We start from the raw sequence: 24,439 nt of genomic DNA, 5'->3' as shown, positions 1-24,439 counted from the left end.
ATCCTAAAACTTTGGAACAAAAAAGAATATAAGCTACGCAAAGGTTTGAAGAGGGATTAGCTTTATGTGAATACATGTAATTATACTGGTTTCTGAACTCTTCACAGAAAATGATATTGAGACAATAAAAGTGAGAAAACTAACAAGTGAACTGGAATTACTACTACTATTTTTTTGTAGCTCCCTCCTCCATACACACCCAGGGACAGGTCATCAAGCAGGGCAAATGCTCATGACTGACATCAACTTATTGTTCGGTCTACCATTCAAGAGCAGAATGGATTATATGTCAAAGAGATCTAAAAAGGAGAAACGATGTCTTAAAAATATGATCATTCAATAATTCATTGAATTTTCCCAAACTGCTACATACCAGTATTTGTAGAAAACTCAAAAATTTTTAAAGGTAGAACACATCTGTCAAATTTAGGTCAAGCTTCTATATATGAAGTACTCCAGGTAAACAGAACAGATATCAGGGGAAATTTATGTGGAACTTTTAGCATGACTGGGAGGGAAAGGGAGAGAAAAGAGACTTTATATTATGACTAGGTATTCTGGTTTATTTTAAATGGGAAGTTGTGTAAAGATGGAAGAAACTGTTAGCGTGCAGTTTCTCAGAGACACAAGGTGTCAGCCGTAGCACAACAGAGAATCAGGTCTAGCTACATACTGTTAGGCTTTTCTAGGTTAGTGCAACGTTTTAAGCAGGTTTGCCAAGCTATGTTTTTCAGTTTAAAGGGAACATTAGAGCTTGCAAGCCTATACTTTCGTAGAAAGACTTTAGTTTAACATTTACAGGACAAGATTCCCCCATTGAACATTTGTCTGGTCATTGCAAATGCTAGTATTTCCATCACTAAGTTCCGAGAAAAACAGTTTGGGTCAAAAAGATTTTGCATTACATGTGAAGGAGAATGAACAGTTTTGTATAATAAAGAACTGCTAGATTTCTATACTCAGAAATAAAATAAAATGAAAAAAAAGAGGAAAGAAGCATCAAATCAGCTCTTTAGCCAATGATGGGACATTTGTTGCATGCAGCAACCACGGGATACCTAGGTAGGATTAGAGTACCTGGACCTCATAAGTCAGTTAAAGCTACATCCTTTTCTAGCCTGAACTGCAAACTTTAGTGGTACCAAAGACCAAGGATAGGGGATATTTACTTCTAAAGAAAGCAAAAAATAACAAAGAACATTAGATGCTAAGAGATATTAGGAAAGAAAACCCGTAGTAGCCAACAAATTAAAAGACAAAAGGGGAGACAGATGAGACATCCACACCTTTTGCCAAAGCTAATGGGCTGAAAACAAACAAACAAAAAACCCACCCCAAAACCTATTTGTTAAATCATAGACTCTAAGTTAGGAATAAACAAACCCTAAAGATGAATCATACTTTACTTCACACCCGACGCTGATATTATACTTTTTTTCCTTCTTGTTAGAGAGGTTTTAGGAAGAGGTGTCATTTGAAAGTTGAATTGCTATCAGTCTGTCTGGGAAATGTCTGTTTGAAGGAATCATGCTGCCTCTAAATTTGTCTGTTGCTGTCATCAGTTGAATAGTCTCACATCTCATCTCCAAGAATTATAAGTCAGTAGAATTGTTGAAGTTAGCATCAAAGAAAGATGGGAAATTTTCCCCTGCTCAATCCATCATTTGCTTTTTTAAGGAATGTTTAGATGTGAAGACTTATAATCTTGTACACGGGAGTACTGCTCAAAATATTGAAGTATATTCTAAATCTTGGAAAAGGAAAAAAGTGTGGGGGGACAAATGTCCCCAGGAAGTAGGGTTAGGCACAATGGTCTTTCCCCTTGAAGTCTACTTCAACGAAGAAAGTTCCAGAGAGGATTATATTCCAAAAACCTTTCTGTGGCTCACTTGGACATCAATTCTATCATCTTTCCCTATCTCACCAGCACTTCAGCTGGTTATCTAACAAGAAGCCTGGTACAGAGGAAGGAAGAGCAGGAAATCTCTACTGCAGAGAAGAGGTAATGCTTGCAAATCAGTGCGAGAAAGCTCATAATATGCACAATAACAATTTAATAAATAATCTCATGCTACTGAAGACTTACATGTTCTCTAAGAAACACCAAAATCCGTTATAAGCACATCCAGTAGATTCCCAGCTCTGTTTCAGGACCTCTAAAATATTTCCACTCTCTCTGCAAGCCCTTTTATGAATTTCACACGTGGAGCTTGCTATATAAAAACTATTTTTTTGCATATTTTTGGAGGCCACTTAAAAACAGCCTCAGAAGAGTAATGAATCAGTGATTAAAAGCACAGCCAAATAATTTTAAAACTCAGAATTTACCTATGGTAAGATCCATGGAAAGTTAACATTTGTCAAGCATGAGAATAGCATTGATGCTGGTACCACCTATTCCAAGACCAGAGAAAAGCAGGTACGTTCATTTATGCCCCAGAGCACTTAACAATTTCAAGGCCTTCTGCAAACATTAACTAATTAATCCTCATCTACTCTTGCCAAATACACGATTGTATTAAGGATTGACCTAATGTAACCTTAAACGTTAAACAAAGCAACAGTCTACAGAAATTATAAAGAAAAACTGCTCAACCAGGGAGCTGGAAGGTATCCAACTCAACGGTTGTTTCATAAACTTTTAATCGATTTCAAGATATTAGCCAAATTGATCACTGGTTGGCGTACTATGCCACTGCAGTTGTAGCAGTGAGGCTGGCTCACTAAATAGCATTTATCATCTGTGAGGAACTCTGCAGTCCGCTGTTTCTGCAAAGATGAATTTGATTTAGTGACAATGGTCTCTTTGTTAGTGTTTACAGCTTTAAAGGATTACAGAGCCCCTTAGATTTCAAAACAACAGAAGATCCTGGAGGATTTTGTTTTAAATTCCTGTTTATTTCCTAAAACATGAATTACTATGACTTTTGGATATGAAATACCCAGTGCTAAGTACTCTAGTGCTAAACTAGCATAATCAGAAAAGTGAGGTTTAACAACAGAAACGCTGTGATTAATCTTTGTCTCTCGTGTTCGAATTGCTTTTGAGGAGCAGAACAAGAATCATCTCTCTGATCTTTAAAAGCAAGACATCCTCCTAGGCTTGCATTTTGAAGCATACTAATTTTATGAATAACTTTTTTTACTGAAGATTGATAAAGCAAAATGTATAGGCACAACTCAAAGATTACAAAGAGATTAGTGTGAAATACAAGTCTCAGTTTAAGAGGAAAAACACTGACAGTTTTTTTTACCTTGCTGAATAACAATTATTAAAAATACCTCAAGAGATGCAGACAGTAACTAAAATACAACTATATATTTGCAAATTCAATATATATAGTAATTTAGAAATGCCTCATTTACTGTCAAAAGTGTTAAAATATGACAACAGAAATTACACAAACATTTTTATTTTCTTTCCAGTGAAGTTATCTTGTGGTTTGAGTTTAACAGTGGAAACAGAAATTTGAGCATCCTATTGATATTTCAAGACTACAGTACTCATATATCACCAAATTCATGAATTCATGAGCTAATCCAACAATTAGCAATTCCCACTTAGCCTCCAGAGAGATTATTCTGCAAATTTCTTTATAGCAAGTTATTAGGTGGAGAAAAGCCAAACCAAACCAACCAAACAAAAAGAAAGCCTACACACAGGTTCTCCATTCTTTAATTCTCAACTGAAGTTTCTCAATTCTTTAAAAATATCAATTAAACTTATAACTATATAACTATAACTTACTATAAGTGTCTTTTCCTGAGCATTTTGTGAACTTTTATGGTTTTCTGGAAATATAAACACCACCTGTTATAACTAAACCTGCTGCTTCAGAATTTTCAAAGCTTGATTTTTAATTAAATTGTTTGTCGTGATGTAGTTTGCTCCTTCCTCCCACAGCCCCCTTATTTTAAGTATTATGATATGGCTGAGGAAGATAACTATCAACACTGCACCTGCTACACCTTTTGTGTTGTGCGTGCACCTTTGTAGCCTTTGTACCAAAATGACTCATACAGAAGCTCATCCTGGGTAGCAACATGCTTCTGATTTCCAACATAATGGAAGAGTAATAAAATTATAAATAACTACGGCAAATACTGTAACTGGTACAATTCAGCTGATAAGGAAACAATATGCTCAGGTAACAGCATTCTTGATAATGAGGGCAATGGCCCTAATGACAATATAGGAGTAAAACATGAATAAGCTGGCTGAATTTTACAATGCTGATACCATTAATAGGAATCATTCAGTGATTTTTGCATCGGTAGTGATCAATGGTTTCCAGTTTTATAACTTCAGAAAATTATTATTGATCTGTTATCACCTTCCACTCAGTTTATTTAATGCTACAGTTCATAAACAATAACTTTGTCTATAAATACAATAAGGATGACAGCCAGACTGACAGTTTCCCTTTTGTTTCCCAGATATTTTTCAGAAGTTCTTTTTAGGTCCAAATACTATACAGACGAGGAATGACACAGCATGAGAGGCACTCCCTCTTAAGAAACTTCAACCCTGAGTCATGCTGGTCATTCCTGGTTCAAATACAAAAAGATCATCTTCCCTTGCTCAAATTTCTTGCTGTATTTTGGTTTACAACGGAAGCCTCCCCTTCTATGTACAAATTGTTTCCCTCGAAGAGGCTTGCTCCCTGCAAAACTTATAGAAAGAGCACTAATAAAAAATAAACACCTCAGACAGAAAGCACAAGTGGTCAACTACCCTTAAATAAGGGCATGCTTGATACGCATGCTTGAGAAAAATGTCCTCTTTGTGCACATCTGGATCTGTGTGGAGCTTCCTCTGCCTGCTTCTAACTGTGGGTAAGAGCCAGGTTACAAAACGACCAGAAGAGACAAGGAGGAGAGGTGCGCAGACTCTGTTCCTGACCTATCTGCATGTACTTGCTACATCTTCACCATGAATAATTAGAATTATTTATGAGGGATATATTATTTATGAACCACTCTTAAATGTGGCAGGAGCCTAACAACTGAAGCAAATATGAAGGAGCAATCTCAATTCAAAATAACAGAACAGCGAGGAGCAAATAGGTGGGGAACCAATAATCTGGCAGTTCTGTTGTAAAGAATTGGTGTAATATCTTCAAGTACCTGATATTTTGTCATCTCCCCCCTACCCCTTGTTGATCTAGTTTGATTGATCTAGCCTGATTTTGAACACGCCAAAGGGTCACTGACATCCCAGCACAACTAGGATCAGGGAGGAAGACTGTGAGACAGCTGTGAAAGAAGGGGAAACAATGTGCTGAATCTAGTGGAGACAAGAGAAAGCTAATCAAGAAAGGTGATCAGATTAGAGAAATAGATTGCAAGTACTGAAATAAATGCAACAAGAAGAGAGTACTGGGACCTGAAGGAAGTGAGGGAATCAAATCAGCAGACAGGAAAGATGTCTGGAATTTTTCTTTTCCATTATTATTTTAAATATCAACCTAAAAGGATATTGTGCAGTTGCTCATGTGTTTGTAATTCATTGTCTGCTACTTGTGTTTTAACATGAGGGGTCAGGAATCAGTCTCCTGCACTTCCTTCATGACCCTGTCTACATCCTTGGGCACATCACTTTACGTGCCTTCATTTCCTTATAAGATATATATTACAACAGCAGTATGCAGCATTTGGACTTAAGACTATTAATTCACATTTCAAAACTATGCCTTCATTTCCTTACGAGAGATATATTACAACAGCAGTATGCAGTGTTTGGACAATGGACTATTAATCCACATTTCAGAACTAATAACTACCGAACGTGCACCCAGCACTCGAGATTACTCCAATGTGAAGTGCTCACTTAGCATCAGCCGAACTCTGGCAAGAAACAAGGGGGAAAGGCTGACTGTGCACAAACCATGAAGCTGGAGACAGGTCTGTTTGTACATGCGTCCCTCTGCTCTCTTCCTATTCAGTAGAGAGCATCAGTATTTTTTAACAAAGCAATCCCAGAAAAACAAACATACATGTGCTTTGCATGTGTGGTAAAGAAGACACTATTCTAAAATTTCTCTAATTCTCCTTGGTTAACTGTGTGTGTGTAGACCTGTGATAAGCACTAAATATGCAGATATATTTCTAAATAACTATTTTCCTAAAGTGATATTTCTCCCTAAAAAGATGGAAGATGAATAAATGCAGTGTTTCTTACACCAAGATTCTGTTTATAGCTGCCAGACTCTCTTCATGTATCACCAAAACATGACCCAGGAAAAAAATAATTATCTATTTTCATGATACATATAAGTCCACTCATGACCGATGGATTTTGCTCTATAAATCCATCATGGGTGGCAGTAGGTAGAAGCCAATAGCTGACTAATGCACAGCTTGCAGAGTAAGGAGTGAGGGGAAAAAAGAATGTGTGGGAAAATCCTGCAAACACTACAGTCAGTGAAGGAAGAGAAGGAGCAGGCCATGGGAGCAGGCATCCCTATCTGAACACACCAGAGCAGATATCCACCCTGCAACCACTGGAGGGCCCCATGCCAGAGCAGACGGATAGTTCCTGAAGGAGTAGCCATGCACGGAGAGGATTCACACTGGATCAGCAGAAAAACGTGAGGAAGAAGCAGCAGCAGAGAAGAAATCTCCATGTCCCTGTGCTACCCAGGGTCAGGAAGACAGTTAGAGGAGGTGGGAATGAAGGAGGCAGTTTGAGCCTTGGTGTTTTGTCTTTGTCATCATTCTATACTATTTTTAATTGGAAATAATTTAATTCTCCCTAAGTCAAGCCTGTTTTACCTGTTTTGCAATTGGAAATGATGTCCCCATCTTTATCTTGACCCGTGAGCTTTTTCATCTTTTCTCCCCTTGTCATGCTGGGGCAGCAGACCAAGAAAGTGGCTGGCTGCTTGGCAACTGGCCAAGTTCAACCCACCACACATCGTGTTGCATTTTTGTGGTAAGCTGAAGATGTGTACAAATAGCTTGTATATGAGATGCACTGGCTGAACCTTTATTATGTAAACAAAAAAAAAAAAAAAAAAAAAGGAGGGGGAGGATACTGTTTGGGAGCATTTCTGGGATTGCTGAAACCAAGCAATATAGAATAGTGCAAAGATGGCCTGAAAGAATAACTCACTATTTTCAAATCAGAAATTTTCACAGGATGAGGAAAAGATACTTTTAGTAATGCATTAGAACAAAGAAGAACCCTTATGCAACAATTATTCATTATCACTAGCTCCCTGGAGTCCTCAATACATATGCCTGTTAAACAAAAATAACAAGGGAACATGAATATAGAAAATAAAAGTTGCTGCGAACAGCCTATCACCCCCTAGCCATGAGGCTGTATACAGAGTCAATAAGATTATGAAAGACAGGGTCATCACATCTGGTCAGCCACCATACCAGGAGACCAAGGCAAATAATCACACTTGCATTTGACATAGCTATCTTTCCATTTTACCCCACTTAAGTGCCTTTATTTCTAGCCTTCTGCTCTCACAGGTCTTCTGTTCTTGAAAAGTATCATGATTCCCTTCTAAAAAAAAACAGTAAAGATTAACTTAAGTGGGGAAAAACAAATATCTCTGCAGCATCTTTCTAGTAGTTCAGTTCTATCAGCAAGATGTGTTTCAGGTATCCAGAGATGGAAGATGACAGAAAAAAAAACCACAACTCTGTTCCTATCCTAGACTAGGGTGGTAGAGGAACAGCAAGCTCTTTAAAGCAGGTCCAACTCTTGTAAGTTGTAACTTAGGCTAAAGCCTTCTCCAGCATGCTGAGGATAAATGTGAACAAATTCACATTGACTGAAGGGACTGAGGTGCTTGGAGCAAAGTCAGAGATTTCTCCCATCTCTTAATGTAAGGATTCTCTCCTCCTCTTTGCAAATAGTTCCTTGGACCCTTTTTTTTCTTGGCACTGCAGAAGAACAGCCTGTTTTCATGGCTGAGGAACTGTGAGTACAGGTGCACCTCTAAGGCTCAGATGATGCTGAGGAGCTCCCTGGGAGAACAGTCCCACAGCAGAAAGCTCCACTTGTCAGTCCAGGGTGCTGCTGCTCTGTCCTGTGGGGAGCTCAGGCATTCATGGCACAATTCACTCATTCTTTGTCAGCTGAAGCAATGTTGTACAAAAGAGACTTTAAAGCCTTTGTTTAACCTGCTACATAGTGCCAGGTGGGCTCTGAAAAGAACAGAAGACATTCTAGGCATAGTGAATCAAAAAGAAGCCATCTGAATTTTTGAAAGAATGGGAAAAAAGGTACAGCATTCCCCAGCTTTTCTGAAGGTGGCAAAACTGCATGGCCTAGTTAGTGCACAATCACAAAGCACATGAAAAATGCTAATATGAGAAGACAGGTCTGGAGTTCATGTAGGACTGGAAAGGATGCATCCATGGTTCAGGAGTAGTCTAATCTGACCTCTAAACTTCAACGTGTAAAGCACTTGAGATTTATTTTTAAGATTGTTCGTCACAGAAGAGTGTGTGTGGAAATCAGAACTTTCATGTCCATATGCAAGTTCTATTTTAGCCACGATGTGAAGTAAAAAAATGGCTCACTAAACACTGGATATGAAAGGCTGTAGAGATACTTCTCCCATTTGGAATCCCTTGTATCAGTTCAATCAGTTTCAATCACTTCAAATCAATCAATCTTTATTTCTTAAGTACTTTGGGCTTACCACATTTTCCATAGCTTGAGAAATTTTGCAAAATGCATTTTGGACTACTTGAACTAAATCAATTAAAACCTCCAACCATTAAATTGAATCTAGGAACTTCATATATTCCTAGTCTCTCTTTTCATACTCTTAAACAGATCGTTTTAAATCTGACGCAGTTATACTGCATCCCTTTGGCAGTGTTCTCTAAAGCAATGTTCTTTTCTTGTCCTCTCTTCCAACCCTCAAGAAAGAAATTATATATACACACACACGTATATAAACATGTCTCAATAAGCATTTATAGCCATGACAAATTTATTCTTACTGTCAATTTAATACATGTGTTTTCAACTTAAATTTGATATACAGTCTGGTGTTTTCTATTAGATCATATAAACAAGTATTTGACTTAAAACGGGATTATTTTTCTTCACTGAGACTGAGAGAAGCAATAAACATCACTCTTCCTGGGAATAAAAATGAGGTGGTAATTCCATGAAATATAACCATTAAAATAACAACAGAAAAATCACTGGTGTAAAGAATAAAAAAAAGCTTGACCACAGGCCTGGTTTGTTTACTGATCTTCTGGACAGAAATTGTTTTTGCATGACTGCTTCAATGCATTACATCAAAATGAGGCACGCTTCATTTTTTTTTCCCAGTGTGCATACTAGGAAAAACAAGTCAGCCTGCTGTCATCAGCAGTACCAGCATGAATCCCAGAGCAAGTGGGACTAGGTAGGCACCTCACCAACTCTGTAGGATAAAGTTACTATTCTGTTCTAGATTTTTTAATCACTTCTTGGGAGGTAGAGGGGAACCTTTCCTTTCTCCTGAACACATATTTTTGTTTTTGTAAAATAAGACTGCAAGTCTGTAATGCAGTTTGGGAACTTTAAAATCTTAAAGGATTTGAATGAGAGCATTTCATCTAACTCTGAGAGATTATTGCCATAATCAATCTTCAATGGAGGGGAAAAAAAATACTCAAAAGGAGTGGTATGTTCCTGAGAGGGAATAAGCTCATCTCACAGAGGGTTATTTAATTGTCTGCATACCTTTATGAAAAGGCAAAGCAAATGTAGATTCTGGCTGACAGACAGCTTGTTACTCTACCTAAGGAGCTGGTCCAGGGAAGGAGCGCATGGTACCGCAAAAAGGTCAACTCCTAAGCAAACCAGATTGTGGACAGTTAATTGTGCTCTGGCTCAACAAAATGCACCAAAAAAACCTAATCAGTCCTGTGCACAGAAAGAATAAATAAGGCAGTTTCTATGATTTGCCTCGTCTCATCATAGGAAATTATTTTTCAGTGATCGTGATGCCGTATGGATCTAATCAGACTGAATGAATGCTTTGGCAGCACCTGTGCCAGGACTAGGTCTGCTGAGTTGCAGTGATGTACCAAAGCACTACTGCTGATGGTGGAACACCCAGGATAAATAGGGGGGAAGAAAGGTAGAAAAAAAAGAGTAAAAATATAGAAACAAGTAAAATATGGACAAGGCATAACAGTGACATTCAAAAGGAGAAAAGATTGTCTTTTAGAATACTCTAGATCGGTATCAATCTGAACAAATGCAGCTTCCATTAGAATAACTGGTGATAAATTAAACCACTGACAAGATTTAAAATCTGGCATTAGTTCTCCCCGCCCTCCCCCCCCGCCCCCCCCCCCCCCAAGTATTCAAGGGAATATTCAAAAGAATAATCATAAAATTAGAATCAAATCAATTTATAGGAATTTGTAGCTACTTAGCTGAGCTTGTCAGCAAGTGACCAATGAGTTAGGAGATGACTGAGAGCATCTTTAAGGTTATACAAAAGCCAGAAATTTTTTGACTGTGTCTAGCAATAGAATAGTGAGGTTTCTATGACTCTACAAAGCATCTTTAAATAGACTAAGTAATTTTTAATTAATCTGAAGGTTTTTCCATAGTAAAAAGCTAATAGTAGAGCTAAACTAGTAAAACGTAGATGTGATTTTTGTGCCCAGGAAAAATTAATATGAAATATACTAAAATATTATATATGGAAAATTTCAAAATTAGTATGAAATATTATATATGAAATATACCCAAACCAAGAGGCAGTAATTTGGAATAATATTTGGGATTCTATTCAGGAACACCAAAGCATTTTTACATGTTCTGCTAAGACAAAAACACCTTTTCAGTATCTCATTGCTTTTGAGCCTCATGAAACCAGCTCCTTGTGCTGTATTTAGCTTTGCTTTCCACTGCAAGAGTCTTTATACTAGCAGTACACATGAAACAGTTATATCTAAGGAAGTGTTTTCGTTTCTGGGATTGGAAGAGAGAAGGAGAAAGGGTGGGTGTGTTGTAGAACAGCCTTACATAGATTTTTTTGTGCCATGCTATGACCAGTACTGCTCCAAGAGTTTCTGATTTGTTGCTAATTTGTTCCTGAAAATTAGAGAGCTGATGGGTATTGTCACAGACGTGTTTTTATTTGGACTGCATGTCCTCTACCATCCACTGTAGCAGAGAACTGGGCCTCATTAGGATGGAAGCAGAAAAAATGAACACATGGATACATGAGCAAAGACAGACATTTGCCTTGCTGAACCATTGTTCAGCAAAGGTTCAGCACTACTAGAGGTAGCACTACTCTCACGTAAGATCACAAGTAGTAGCACTAAGAAAAGCAGGGTAAGCGGCAAACTGCTAGCTGAATGCTTAAGATCAACAAATTGGGAAAAAATATACTATTTTGCTTATGGGCTTGGTATTTTTACTGTGTAACATATTTGGAGAGAAATGTGGAACTTCACAGTGCAGCTCTAAAACGCCCTCATTCTTCAGAGAGGAAGATGCATGAAGTGAAGTCATATTTTCCCTGGCTACAACATTTCAAAAACCTTGCATCATGCAGCACGGAGTAAAAGTACTTTTCATATTCCCAGTGCACATATGTCAGATACATCAACACAAATGATTGTTTAGTTATCCTCGAGGGTTAACTGTGAATACACATACCTTATACATAATTTATAAATGTATTAATGTAAAGATAGGCGGACGAGACATGGAAGGATACACAGATGCTTCTAACAGGTCAGTAGGTGGAACAAAAAATTTCCATGTTACCCTTGAACTAGGATGTTGCCATTTTGTACACTATTCCTTATGGTCAGATGAAACAGATGTGCAAACTGTAAGGCTTCCAGTTAAGGAAATGAATGCCATAAGTTGTATTTATTGAGCCATAATCAAGACGTTCTCTACATAGCAATTAGAAAAATGTTAATTTCAGTGTTAGAGATGTTTCATGTTACACTGTGCATTGATTTTCACCAGCCTGTCAAACAGCAAAGATGTATTAGCTCCAAAACATTAAGACTTTTGCATATTTTGAGTATAGCAATTTCTCATAGCTGAAGGATGAAATAAAAATAGTAAATGCTTTTTCTAATTGAGAGTTAGCATAACCTATCCAGTATGACTTTGACTGTCATAGAAAAACTAGCATCCCACTTATTTATCATCAGAAATAAATGAGAAGTTTTAGAAAATTATACAAAAAATGAAAAGTTTCACTTATTACAATGATGGCATTTAAAAGTTCATGTGCTTTCATGTGCTCATGTAACTCATTTTGCAGTCTGTGCCTCAAGAAAAGCTATGCCATTGCTGCTGAAATAGACAGGTTTTGTAAGTCACCTTTTTGAACAGACACCTGTTTGCAGAACTTCACATACACATATTATAAGCCAGAAGGATTTTACAAGCAAGTTCATAGAACACGTAAATTACTGATAAGTGGCAAATTCACCCAGAAATTGAATTGGATATTAGAAACAAACAACAAGAAACAATGGGCATTCTGCACCATGAGGTGCATTTGGAGCATAGTAGAAATTTACCAGACAATAAGTAATTAACTATAAGAAATACACTTCTGGAAACAAACCTGTTTTGCTTTTCTCTTACGAAAGATGAAAATGTATTAGATGGATTCCTGGGCTTTTGTCCTAATCTTCTGGAAGACTGACAGAAGTTAGTTGATTGACAAAGTTGTAAAAACTATACTGGATGGGTGAGAAGTTTTTCAGCACTTGTAAATTTTATTTAATATGTCTATTAAGATGTCTAGCTTTTTTGTAAATTCATTTAATATTTAATCCCACTTAAAAAAAATAAAATCTGATTTGTACAATAGGCAGGGTTTTTAATTCACTCCAAGTATAAAAAGCCTACCTTCTTTAGTGAAAAATACACGCATTTCTTTTTCTTATAAATCACCCTGCAGCTCTGCCACAGAGGCTGGCTTTTATTTCAGCTTGTTCATCAGGAACAGAATTGGCCACTAGGGATCTGATCTTTCAAACATGTTTAAAGTTAAACACATGAACAGTTTCACTGGCTTCCCTGGGACTCACATCCCAGCTAAGCACATGCACCAATCCTTATCATCTTACACTTGTGCAAAACCAGCGCCAGACCTTTGTGTGAGTTAGCTCCCAGCTGATGATGTATTCTGTGAAGGAGGAAAGCATGGTTAATTAGGGTGAAAATTTAACATTTTCCTATCGCATCTGGGACCCACACTAGAAGAGGAGAAAATGCTATTATATATAATACAGAAACCTATTTAGTTAGATCTCTATAGGACACAGCACTGTGTAGTATAGGCATACTCAGAGAACAAGTGCTTCATTACATGTTGAGTTGTGCCTTTTTGACCTGCAGTGTGCCTACACAGCACAACATGTTCAGATAGTTTAACTCCAAAGCCTGCTCAAGGTACAGGTCCTTGCACTAGTCTGACGTGGATCATCAGCTTCACATAGGCAATCAGCTCTCAATGCATCATTCCAGCACTAATTTATAATATCCCTTAGATAATTTTTATTATTCAATAAGAATTGGAAATGAGATGAGATATAAAATCTAACAAAATGAGATGTCCAACACAAATCCACAGAGACAAGTTTAGAAGCTAAAGCAGACAAGTGTCTGATGGCAAAGTAAAGCCTAGCAGACAGTTTTGGACCCTCAGAGTAAATTCCTACAGCTAAATCCATCAGGAAAAAAAAAAAAAAAAGTAACTAGAAGAATGCCAAATGAAACAGGTAATATTGGAAGCAAATAATATGAACAGTGAGCAGATCTGTCTTCACCCAATGCTGGTTATATTATTAGTGGTTACGTTATATAGTGTAATAATGCTATATGTCTGAAGTAATTACAGTTTCAGGACAGGTGTAAAGGTGAAACTGAAGACTAGTAACTCTCTTACATTTGAAGCAAGGAGGATTTAGAGCCATCAGACTTCGACTGACCTGAGGCTGGAGATGAGAAATACAAAATACTAACAAGAGCCTATATAAAATAATGACAGCAGGAACAGGATAGAAATAAATCTCCCACCAACAATAACACAAAAGAGAAATAAAATACAGATTTCAAGACTGGCTCACTCAGAAGGGCCACAGTGAAACAGCAGTAAAGGCAGCGTGGTAGTAACCTCTGATCCTGTCAAATCCCATGCTCACACAGCAATGAAAATTCTTAAATGGAAAGAGGTTGCAATGCTTGTGGGGCTTGGTGGAAGAATGCACCTCCTGCAGGGCAGTCTGGATGTTGCTCTGCACAGACAGATCTCTATGAACAATGTTCTAAGTTCTCGATGTTGTTTATGAGCAAGCTCATCTGTACACACAAAGCATTCTCTTATGTTTCTGTCTAACATGCTCTAAACACAGGTACAAGTGTAGGAATCAAACCATAGTCTGATCCTAACTCTTATGACCTCTGAGACCTTTGTTTTTCCCACTTTGGTTAACAGGGAGGCAATAAGGATGTCTGGTTGTATATAATTTTTCATTATCATTATATATTCATCAAGAGAAGCAGTAGTTTTGACATTTTAGCAAGTTTCTCATGTTTGAACAATTTTCCCTAAACCATAGCAAGATTAGGTCTAGTCCTTTCAAAAATTTTTGAAGAAAGAATAGAGACCAGACTGTCCAGTGGTATTTGCTGGTACATTTGGGTTTTGCTTATCTTCAGAGAACTGGGAAACTCTCTGCATAACTTGATGATCTGAGGGTACAACTCTGACCAGAAGGACTACTATGAACCTGAAAGACTTTAACTAAAAAGTAGGAACATTCAGGGGAAACTCTGATGGTTGATAAGCTATTCTGAACTATAAAACCTTTGTCAGTAAACATAATTGTCCAGCTACAACTGAAGTGTATTATAGTCACTTGAACAGCACACTGCATCTTTTTTATGAACTAGAAATGACATTAAAAAATAAGGCTATTCCAGCACATCTGAAACTTAGGAATATTTTGGTTCCAGATTTGCTGCTCAGGCTTGCATTAGTAGTCTGCCAGCGTTTAATCAGATGCTTACAAAAATCATCCAAAGGAGACGAAAACTGCACATGCGGGTTTAAACTGCTTGTGAATACATTGCAACACAACATTCATGGAGAATATTCAATGACTTTGCAAATGATGCTGCCAGAAGACAAATGCCTAAAAGACAGAATTCAAAGTACTGATATTTTATGTATGTATATGGTAAATATTTTCTTAGCACACTACGTGCACGTATGTATGCATGTATGATGAAAGCTTTCTTATAATACCACATGTTCACATCTATTTAGAAGACAAACAAATAGCCTAGCAATCCACAAGGGCATTTTGCAGGTTACACCGAGCCCCAGAGAGTGATTGTGCTGTTGGGTACCCCGACAGAACGACAGCACCTGTGCACCCCCCCCAAAACTTCTGTCTGCTTTCCCAGGGAGGGGAGGCTGCTGGGGATAGCTACACCCGGAGATGCCCTCTGCAACCGCTGCTCCACGAGAAAGGCTCAAAAGAGGGCGGCAAAGATTTGTCGCCCTGTGCGAGGTTTTGCTCTGTTTTAAGACCAACGATTTAAGCCATGCAGGGGCTCCCTCTGCTGTTCTTTTTGCTTTCAGAACCATTAAAGGGAAAAACTACTCCGTTGCCGTTTACCTTTAGCTGCGGAGGAGGGGAGAGAGGCTTTTAACACATTTCCAGCATATCCCACGTTCTCTTTTCTGCTTCTCTGTGCCAACTCAGTCTGTCGGCGTCATTATTAGACCACTGAATATGAGATATATAGAGCCAAATATACGGCATCTATATACAAGTATTTACATAGCAGACGTCCTCTCTGGACTGTGAAAAAGAAATACATTTTCTAGACTACAAGAGCTTAAAAAAAAGATCTTTAACAAAAACGGCAATTAGATGATATTCTACATGAGCTGAAAGTTTCAAAATGTCTTGTTGTTTTATTATAAAATTTAATAGGAGACACCCTTGGAAATACATATATATATATATATATATATACACTTTTTTTTTTTTTTTTTTTTTTGAAGTAAGCCTTTACAATCAGTACTAATCATGAAACATCGTTAACATATTTGGGTATTAGACCAGAAAGCAGTGTGAACAGCATCAAGAAGCCACACATCACACTGATATAATACACCAAATAAACTCTCTTCTACTTTGTATTAATAGGAGGAAAAAAAAAAAAGAAAAAAAAAAGAAAACTACCTAACATCAGCAACAGCATCCCTTCAAATAACTAAAGCTTTCTCATTATTTCTGTTTAAAGATGTTTAGACAACAATCTAAAGCAGCCTTCTAAAACTTTTTGTCACTCCTTGCCATTTTTATTCTTGAAGTTTCAGATAAATTGGTCAGGAAAATCTTTTTGTAAATCTTTAGTCCATATAAGGAATTATCTAAGGGTATCTCCAAAGAGTTTTCCGTATTGATTATAAGTGTATACTAAATGCTAAAAAAAAAAAAAAAAAAAAAAATATTAAAGAGAGTCAGGTTTTCCTTTCTTCACTTAAGCAGCTGGACAGAAATCCTAAAAGGTTTCTTTGTAATTTCAACAAATTTCATTCACTGGCCACTAGGTAAAATGTAGGGGGGGAGAGTGGAGGGAGGGAATATATTCTCTCCTTTTTCAACACAGCCTCAAGTAGTTGAAAGCTTGCCCTTGAACTTCTACCTTGAGTAAAAAGTATTCATTTCCCCTTTAGGCATAAAGCTTTTCCAAAAGCCAGAGCAGGAAAAAAAATATGCTGTGCTGTCATTGGAAACTATGATTTATAGAAACGTTGATTATGTTTCATAAAAATCACCTGCTATTTAAAAACCAAAAGAAAAAGACAAAAGACAACACCATCAGCATTTACGTTGACAAGAATGTTCCTAAATGCCATATTAGGGTGACTTCATTTTCCATCTGTCTGATGGATTTGCTTTGCTTAAAGATCTGGACACATACAGGAATGTATTTTCTTTTTCTGCCATACTACTAAGAAAGTAACACAGGATCACACAGCAGCCTTCTGCTGTGACTAATCCCTCTGGATCTGGCATAGCCTTCCAGGCTGTACTTCCTGCCTGAACCCGCCTATACGTTCTGAAAGCAGAATGAAAAACAAAAATTCGGCAAAGAGCCATTTAAAAAAAAAAAAAAAAAAAAGCTATGCAGGTTGAACTTCAAAGAATCTTTTACAAAATCAGCACAGAATCCTAGTCATTCCTTGGCTTCATCATACAGTGTAAGGGTCTTTTCTAGGATCAGGTTTGAGCCTTTAATAGTGGGAAATTCCAGCCCTTTTCATTGTTGGGGAGAAACTGAAGGGTTTGTATCATCAGAGCTAAAACAACTTCATTGAAACAATGCAGAAAATTGGGTTTTTGATTGTTTTCCTTATGAGCAAGAGTTGATTTAGAAATTCATACAATAAACCAGAACATATTATTGAATTCTCAGTTAAAGTCTTCAATAATTTAATGCAAAATTATTTATGATTCTTCAAAATATCTATTTAAATACAGGAGGAGTGACTAATGCACTTGAGTACCACATTTAATAAGAACACAATTAAGAACAGACCAAAATATCTATGACCAGATCAGCCATCTGTTATAATGGAGAACGTCTTGCTTGCAAATTTCAACCAACTCGTCATCTGTACACATGGTGTAAGGAACGCTGTGTGAACCTGTGCCTCTATCTTATAGCAGCACGAAGTTAAAACAGGACAAGTGCCACATGCAGAATATTTGGAGTGGTCAGCAGACAATTTTCTCTCCAGGTCATATACCATGTTTTGACAAATAGGCATAGAAGCAATCAAGTGAAATCACTCTGTGGGCACTTCCGCAAAGCACCCTCTTACGATGGAGAATCCAGCAACATGGGAAGCACCTATCACCCATATCACTTTTTATCATGGCCACTGAAACCAGATTAGAGACTAAAAGAGTGTTAACCATTGACAGAGGATAGAGCAACCCAGAGATTTCCCACCATCACTGTCCTCTAAACCATCTCCCTTCTATGGCATAAAATACAAGTAGACTTTTGTTTCCTTTCCAGTGATTTACTGTTTTGTAGATAAACTTAATCCTCCATGCTGTCTCCCAGATCCTTATTTTTGCAAAATCTTGGACCCACTACAAACTGATGTCATGCAGAAAAGACTTACTAAAAGGAGTAGAGATTTGATAGTATAAAGGAAGCTAACAGCTCTACCACCCTTTACCTTGTCTTCAGAGGTGTAGAGGTTCTGTAAGCATTGCATCAGTAGGTATTTCTCTAGAAGTTTCTTATAATTTTATGATTAAAGTACTCCTTAGCAAAACAGATAAGGGTCTGGCTCAAATGTATAATACATATTTTTGAATATTGTGTAACATGGTAGAATATCAGTATCTCTGAAATAATGGAAGTATTAGACAACTGCCCTTTTTTTTTTGTTTGTTTGTTTTACCTTTAAGGATAATGAGACATCTCAATTTTGGGCAAGTTCTTCTGTCTGACAAAAAAAAAAAAGAAAAAAAAAAAAGGGCATATTTCCTACCAAATGAGGCTCATTTTGCTTGCCTCCCCATCCAGTCCACCATTACTATTTAAGGAAGGTAAGTGCTGGCCAGCACAACATCTGGAAACTAGAGCTGAACTTGAAACCTTGGGCATGCAATGACAAAAAATTGCAAAGCTATGTATAGTAACATTAAGACAATATAGATCAGAACACAGTTTTGGCACAGAATAAAACTCAACCTTCAATTTTCCACGTTTGTCAATACTCAATATTATCTTAATATGCTCAAATATAATTACTCGCTCGATAAGACTAATTTATTCATTTTAAGAAAGAAAACGGATTTAAATGCTCTATTAATACAGTAGACTAAGAAAAAAAATCATGAAATAGCATCCTTTAAAAACAAACAAACATTTTTTTTTCAAATGAAAACTGCCCCAGAATCTTTTTCTTGATATTTTATCCATTCTCTGAAAGTTGTCCTTTTATTTCTCTTGAATCTGTACAATACAAATTCTACACAGGAATTTAATATGTAAGTCTATCTACAAAAATGCATATGCATGGTCACTACTAGATGAATATATATTCTGTACCATGGAAAGTGCACATTCCATGTACTTGCATACAGTTGGATAGATAAGGAACTAGTTGAAATGAGAGTACTAAAAATGGAAATTATTTCTTGAAATCTGACTGGATGACTATATTTAGACTCAAAGACCCACTAAAGGGGGAATCATCTGCTTTACTAAGTAAACTCCTGGAATAAACACTGCATGTACAGTATTAGTCTGTAACCTAGCAAATTGTTGCAATGTAGGACACTGTGTGGATTAAAAACGTGCATTAAATTGCATATTGTTACAGAGTTCTTTCCCCCCCTAAGGATGCACTCAACACTTTCCTCCTTCCTGTCTGACAATATGTTGCCATGCTATAAAAGCCCTAATGCCCATTTCAACGATTAGCTGTACATCAGCATTACTACTTCAAATCCACAAGTTTCACATCAAGCATTAAATGGGATGAATATTGATCTGCTAAAGAGGATTTATTTATTTCTAGCTCTATCCAAAGATCAACTACTAGCAGCTTTTGGTGGATCTGTTGAGCTCTCACAGCACAAAGCTACTGCATACATGACACCGGACTTGACATTTCAGTTCTGGAAGAAAACCAAACAGTAAATTCACTGCAATAATCCTAGATAAATGAGATGATCACTGGAAAAGCTGAGATAGTTAAGTGGTCTATCAGAAAAGTCCAAAGGATGATATTGAACTGTTGCTACATAGTAACCTCTCTCATGACAACATGGCACAAGATCACCATATCAGATGCCAATATTGTTGCCTTAAAAAAGCAGCATGTCTTCAGATTATCTTGGAACACTTCACAATTATGTTCTGAGCAGAAAACAGTATATTCAATATATGTATAATCAGATACATATGGATATCACAATGTTTACCCACTCATTCTATTTTTGTCCCGTTCAGTCAGTAACACTAACAACTGTATAATGTGTTCAAGAAATAGATTTCTTGTAACGTTAGACCTGTCCTTGAAAAATTCTTTTTGGTGTATTTCAGTAGGGATCATTTTCTGCTCTTTGGCACACATAAAGTAGAAAAACATACAAATGAGTTGATGAGGATTGCAAGCAGATTAAAGATGAACTAGTAAATTGCTTTGCCTTTTATACTCAAACAGCAAGGGCACAAGAGAATGCTATGTTTTCACTAGCTTTGACAAGGAGTGTTTGAAATGCCAATGTAAGAAGCCATGAAATTTTTGCTGTGTCACTCATACAGGAAACTGAACAAGTCAGTCAAAACATTGCCTCAGTGCTGTGATTTCATCAACCCGTATCATTCCAGTGGCTAATAATACCATTCTAGTCATCTGCTAAATGTTTCATTTTTATTTATCTTATTTCTCCTCACCATTTTTTCATTAAGAGAGCGTATTATTTTACAGAATACATGGAAAGAAACAGTGACTTACAATGGGAATATTTGCTACAGTTATGTTTGGCTTCCTATAAGAAGACAGTTCTCAAAAAAAGAAAAAAACCACAAAACAACCAACAACCAAACAACAAAAAACTCTACCACACAGCATGTTATAAAAAAATGGATCTGAAAGCTGAAAACCAATGCTTTGCTCTGGTTGCTTTAACTCTGTGAATTTCTAAACATCCTTGCCACAGGTACTAAGTTTAATTAGTTTTTTGTCTGCAGCACAGTGTCTGCTTTGCCAAGGAAAGAGAACTTTGGGCTGGTTCCAAGTGTCAATGAAGAGAAGCTGTATGTCTTTCAACATTAGCCCTGCATTAGGACAAGCTGAAATCATCACTTTTTTTTTTTTATCTTCAATTTTATCTGTCTATAAAATAAATCATGCATCAGAAGACAGTGGTAGTGATTTACATTCAAATATATTTCAAATATTGAAGCATGTATTATTTGTAAAATGCCTGAAATAACTCAAAACAAGTACGAAGAGGTAATCTGAAGTATTTTTTGTGTGATCTGTCAGGTTAAATATCTTTAGTGGGACACCACTGAGGAGCTACCCCAAAGTTTTCTCTTCCAACAGATTGTTTCATTCTTTTGTGGAAAAAAAAAAAAAAAAAGAAAGAAAAAAAAGAAAAAGACTAAAAGAAGCAGCTCAACTGTGTGTAAATATTGATAGGAGAGTCACTTATATGTTGCCTGAGCTATCAAGCTGTTTGTATCTGGAATACATAAAATGATACTAAATTCATATCCCAAAAAGCAAGAATCATTTTCCTGGCTTTCATATGCTTATAACATGGTTCTCTACAAACTGCCTTTTAGGAACAGTGCTTAAATTTGTGATACAATTTGGTAAAAAGTTAATTCAAATAATTAGTTCTTTCTGTTATCTCATTACTAAATACTTTAAAAATAAATTAATGTAGTATAGGGAAATCTTATATAAAAGAATAATGTCTATAAATGTTTCTGTAGTTTGTCGAGACTATCTTTGGCAAGGAATCAAAATCAGAAATATTTGCTTAACTCAAGTTTAGGATATAATGCTTTTTACCTAACAATAACTCCTTTCTTCACAAACACTTCATAACACATGTCAGTCTGAAACAGATTGCAATGCTTGTGGTTTAAATATAACAGCAACATTTCAGACATGGTGAAACCCTGTATTCTACCTTTTATCCCCTCCCCACATCCTTTTGACATCCCTATGGTCATTTCTGCCTCTGCAACTTACTGTATTATTTTATTTAGAAAAAGCCAGCAACAAAAAAGACCTCTTTCTTCTTCCTGTCCTCCCTCCCTGCCCTTTGCAAAAAATCCCCAAACTATTGAAACATGTTCAGTATTTGTTTTTTTAGATTAAAATCAACTCCCTCCTCTCCTCCCATGTTTATTTACTGATCTTTAGAGCACAACTAATCTGAATGTAGAAAATGAAAGGATAAGATGCCATAAAGAAATACTCCATGTTAGAAGAGAGGCATTGGTCATCACTGGAATAATCACAGACAAGGTTATGGCCAAAGGCCAAACTCTGCTGCAGAGCTTCCACCAAGTAATGTGAGAAAGAACAGCAGTAAGGAATGCATAGCAGTGTAACTTCTTTAAGCAGCAGCATCTCTCAAACATGCTATATTATTGTCTAAACCACAGCTAGTTTTTCAACACAACTGAACGTCTTATCCCTTATTTCATTCATTCACACATTCCTATTTTGCTACAAAGCACCAATTTCATTAACACTGTAATACTTTAAGGAACTTTGTGGGGAAAAAAAAAAAAACAGCACTCTACTACCCTCCCAAGTCTGCCCACGTACTCAGTTTTTTAGGAATGATTGTGAGCCAAACAGTGCTATATGATGTACTCCATGTAGTACATGCACCATGTGAAACACAGATGAGGATTTTTTTTGAGGTATTGTTTTACAAGTCACAAATTCTAACACGACCTAACAAAACTCCTAGCCGCATAAAAAGATGCAATAAACCTCTCTAACAGTAGCTGATTTGTATGCAACATTGACCATAAGGGTAACTCTTCAGTAAACCTGAATCTCATATATAATGCATAGCAGTTAATAAATCATAGTAAAATCAGGTGGCTTAGAGCCAACAATACCCAACTAGTAATGGAAAGGGGGAAAAGATTTATAGAGAGACAGACTCTGTCTGGATTTTGCTTTTAAGAGGCTCATACAGTGCACTGGGAAGATCTCGCTGTGGTTTCCAAGTGGACATGTGTGTCATGCTGACTCACTTCATCCTTTCCCCGGCATCACCCCCCACTTACCCCAGGTGATGCCTCTTCTCTCTTTAAAATCTTCCTCTGACCTTCCACTGGTTTCTTGTCTATCTGTTCCCAATATGTGTGCTGGAAAGGAGAGAAGAGAGATCAAGATGAGATTAGAGCACTGTTCCTGAAACTTCACAAAACAGAAAATCCCACATTAGATTTCAAAGTTGAAGAGAAACTCATAAAAAGAGCCTCTTGAAGTTCGTTTCTCAACCCTCAAAAAGTCATGCTACAAAGTGCTCAAAATGTCACGCATTTCCCTGGTTCAAAATCTGATTTTATAAAAGGAAGAAAACATGCTTCAGTATTTTTGATAGGAAGAACAGGGGTTTGCTTTAAATATCAAGGGTAAAACTCTTCTGTTCTCGTTAGAGACCCAGGAGAGCAGGATATTAAAGAAGACTGCTGCTGCATGGATCTAAGATTTTTTTTTTTTTTTTTTTTTTTTTAAGCCTGCCCATGGTGATCAGAAGCCCTTAGCAAGACAAGTGTTATTGCAAGAAAAAGACTGAGACAGAGCACCTCAGAGCCAAATATACAGCTTCATCAATTGTATTATGTTAATCACATGTGCACAAAAAAAGAGCACGATATATTAAGTCAAGAACCACGTTCCAAAGTTATACTAAACTAGTAGGGAATTTATTTACTTTTCACAGTTACCTTCTTGTGTGTCATTTACTTTGATGGAAAAGCATTTCTCCTTTGGGTCAAATTACATTAAGTTTTTGGTTGTCATTGCTAGGAGCATCGTGGTTCACCGTCCAAATTAGGAAAACTACAGGAAAGCTTCTAAATCTAACTAAAACTAAATCCCAGTTCCCTGCCTTAAAATCAAGTTACAAAAAGTGTCTATCGATGCCAGGTCTTCTAAATGTCTTTTTATCCTTAAAAATACACAAGCGTCAAATGAATACTATTCGACAAAAAGTTTTAAAAAATCAAAAGCGCATCAGCAGCATCCCCTTCCCCAAAATAAAAACGTTTGAGTGTTGAGGTTTTGCTGCTTGTGTGGAGGACAGGTCTTTGATCGCTTCGAAACGGGGCGTTTAGCAAATCCTTTCGGGAAGCCCCCTGACGAGAGACCGCATCTCGCCCACACAGCTCTGCACAAACCCTTCCCATGGGGTAGCCCTTCTTTCACCCGCGGGCTAGGCGGCGTGTAAAACCCCGATTTTCCCCGTCACAAGTTACGGGAAGGAGAGGTTAATTTCACAGAGCCGACTGCCCGCAGAGGGGCGGCGGGGGCGCAGCCCCGGGACGGGCACTAGATGGCAGCACCCGCTTGAGGAATGTCGGAAAATGGCGCCCGCCGCGGGCAGGGCCGGGCCGCCTGAGGGGAGCCGGCGGCCGCCGCCCCCGCTGGGCAAACGCTGACTCCTCTCACGCGGCCCTTTGGAAATAAGCTTCCAAAAACTGCCTTTCAACTTCATCTACCTTAGTTTCCGAGGCACAAGGGCCGGGCTGGACGTTTAGGGCGATAGGTCTTGTAACGATGCCATCAAATATGTGTGGGCACACACACATGCTCAAAAAAAACCCAACAGCAACCCACAAAACAAAAAACAAGAATTCCCCCCCTCTCAAACATAG

The 24,439-nt window shown here is 37.4% G+C and overlaps 1 protein-coding gene across 7 annotated transcripts in view; it reads right to left on the bottom strand.

Moving 5' to 3' along the window:
- FAM241A (family with sequence similarity 241 member A) overlaps positions 1 to 24,439 on the bottom strand; it is a 274,989-nt gene that overhangs the window by 202,700 nt on the left and 47,850 nt on the right. For 6 of the 7 annotated variants that reach the window (XR_014692313.1, XR_014692314.1, XR_014692315.1 and 3 more), the window contains one exon: positions 22,844 to 22,924. Coding sequence is in view for 2 of the 7 variants with exons in the window: in XM_084517003.1 (XP_084373129.1) it covers positions 22,844 to 22,924 (81 nt within the window). In the remaining 5 variants the exon portion in view is untranslated. Of the gene's footprint in view, positions 1 to 13,082; positions 13,152 to 22,843; positions 22,925 to 24,439 lie in introns of those variants that run through there. The other variant, XR_014692317.1, reaches the window with a different exon arrangement.

Source organism: Aythya ferina, assembly GCF_964211825.1.
Source record: "Aythya ferina genome assembly, chromosome: 4".
NCBI lineage: Eukaryota > Metazoa > Chordata > Aves > Anseriformes > Anatidae > Aythya > Aythya ferina.
Note: the sequence above shows the minus strand (reverse complement) of the source record. Positions and strands in the feature narration are given on the sequence as shown.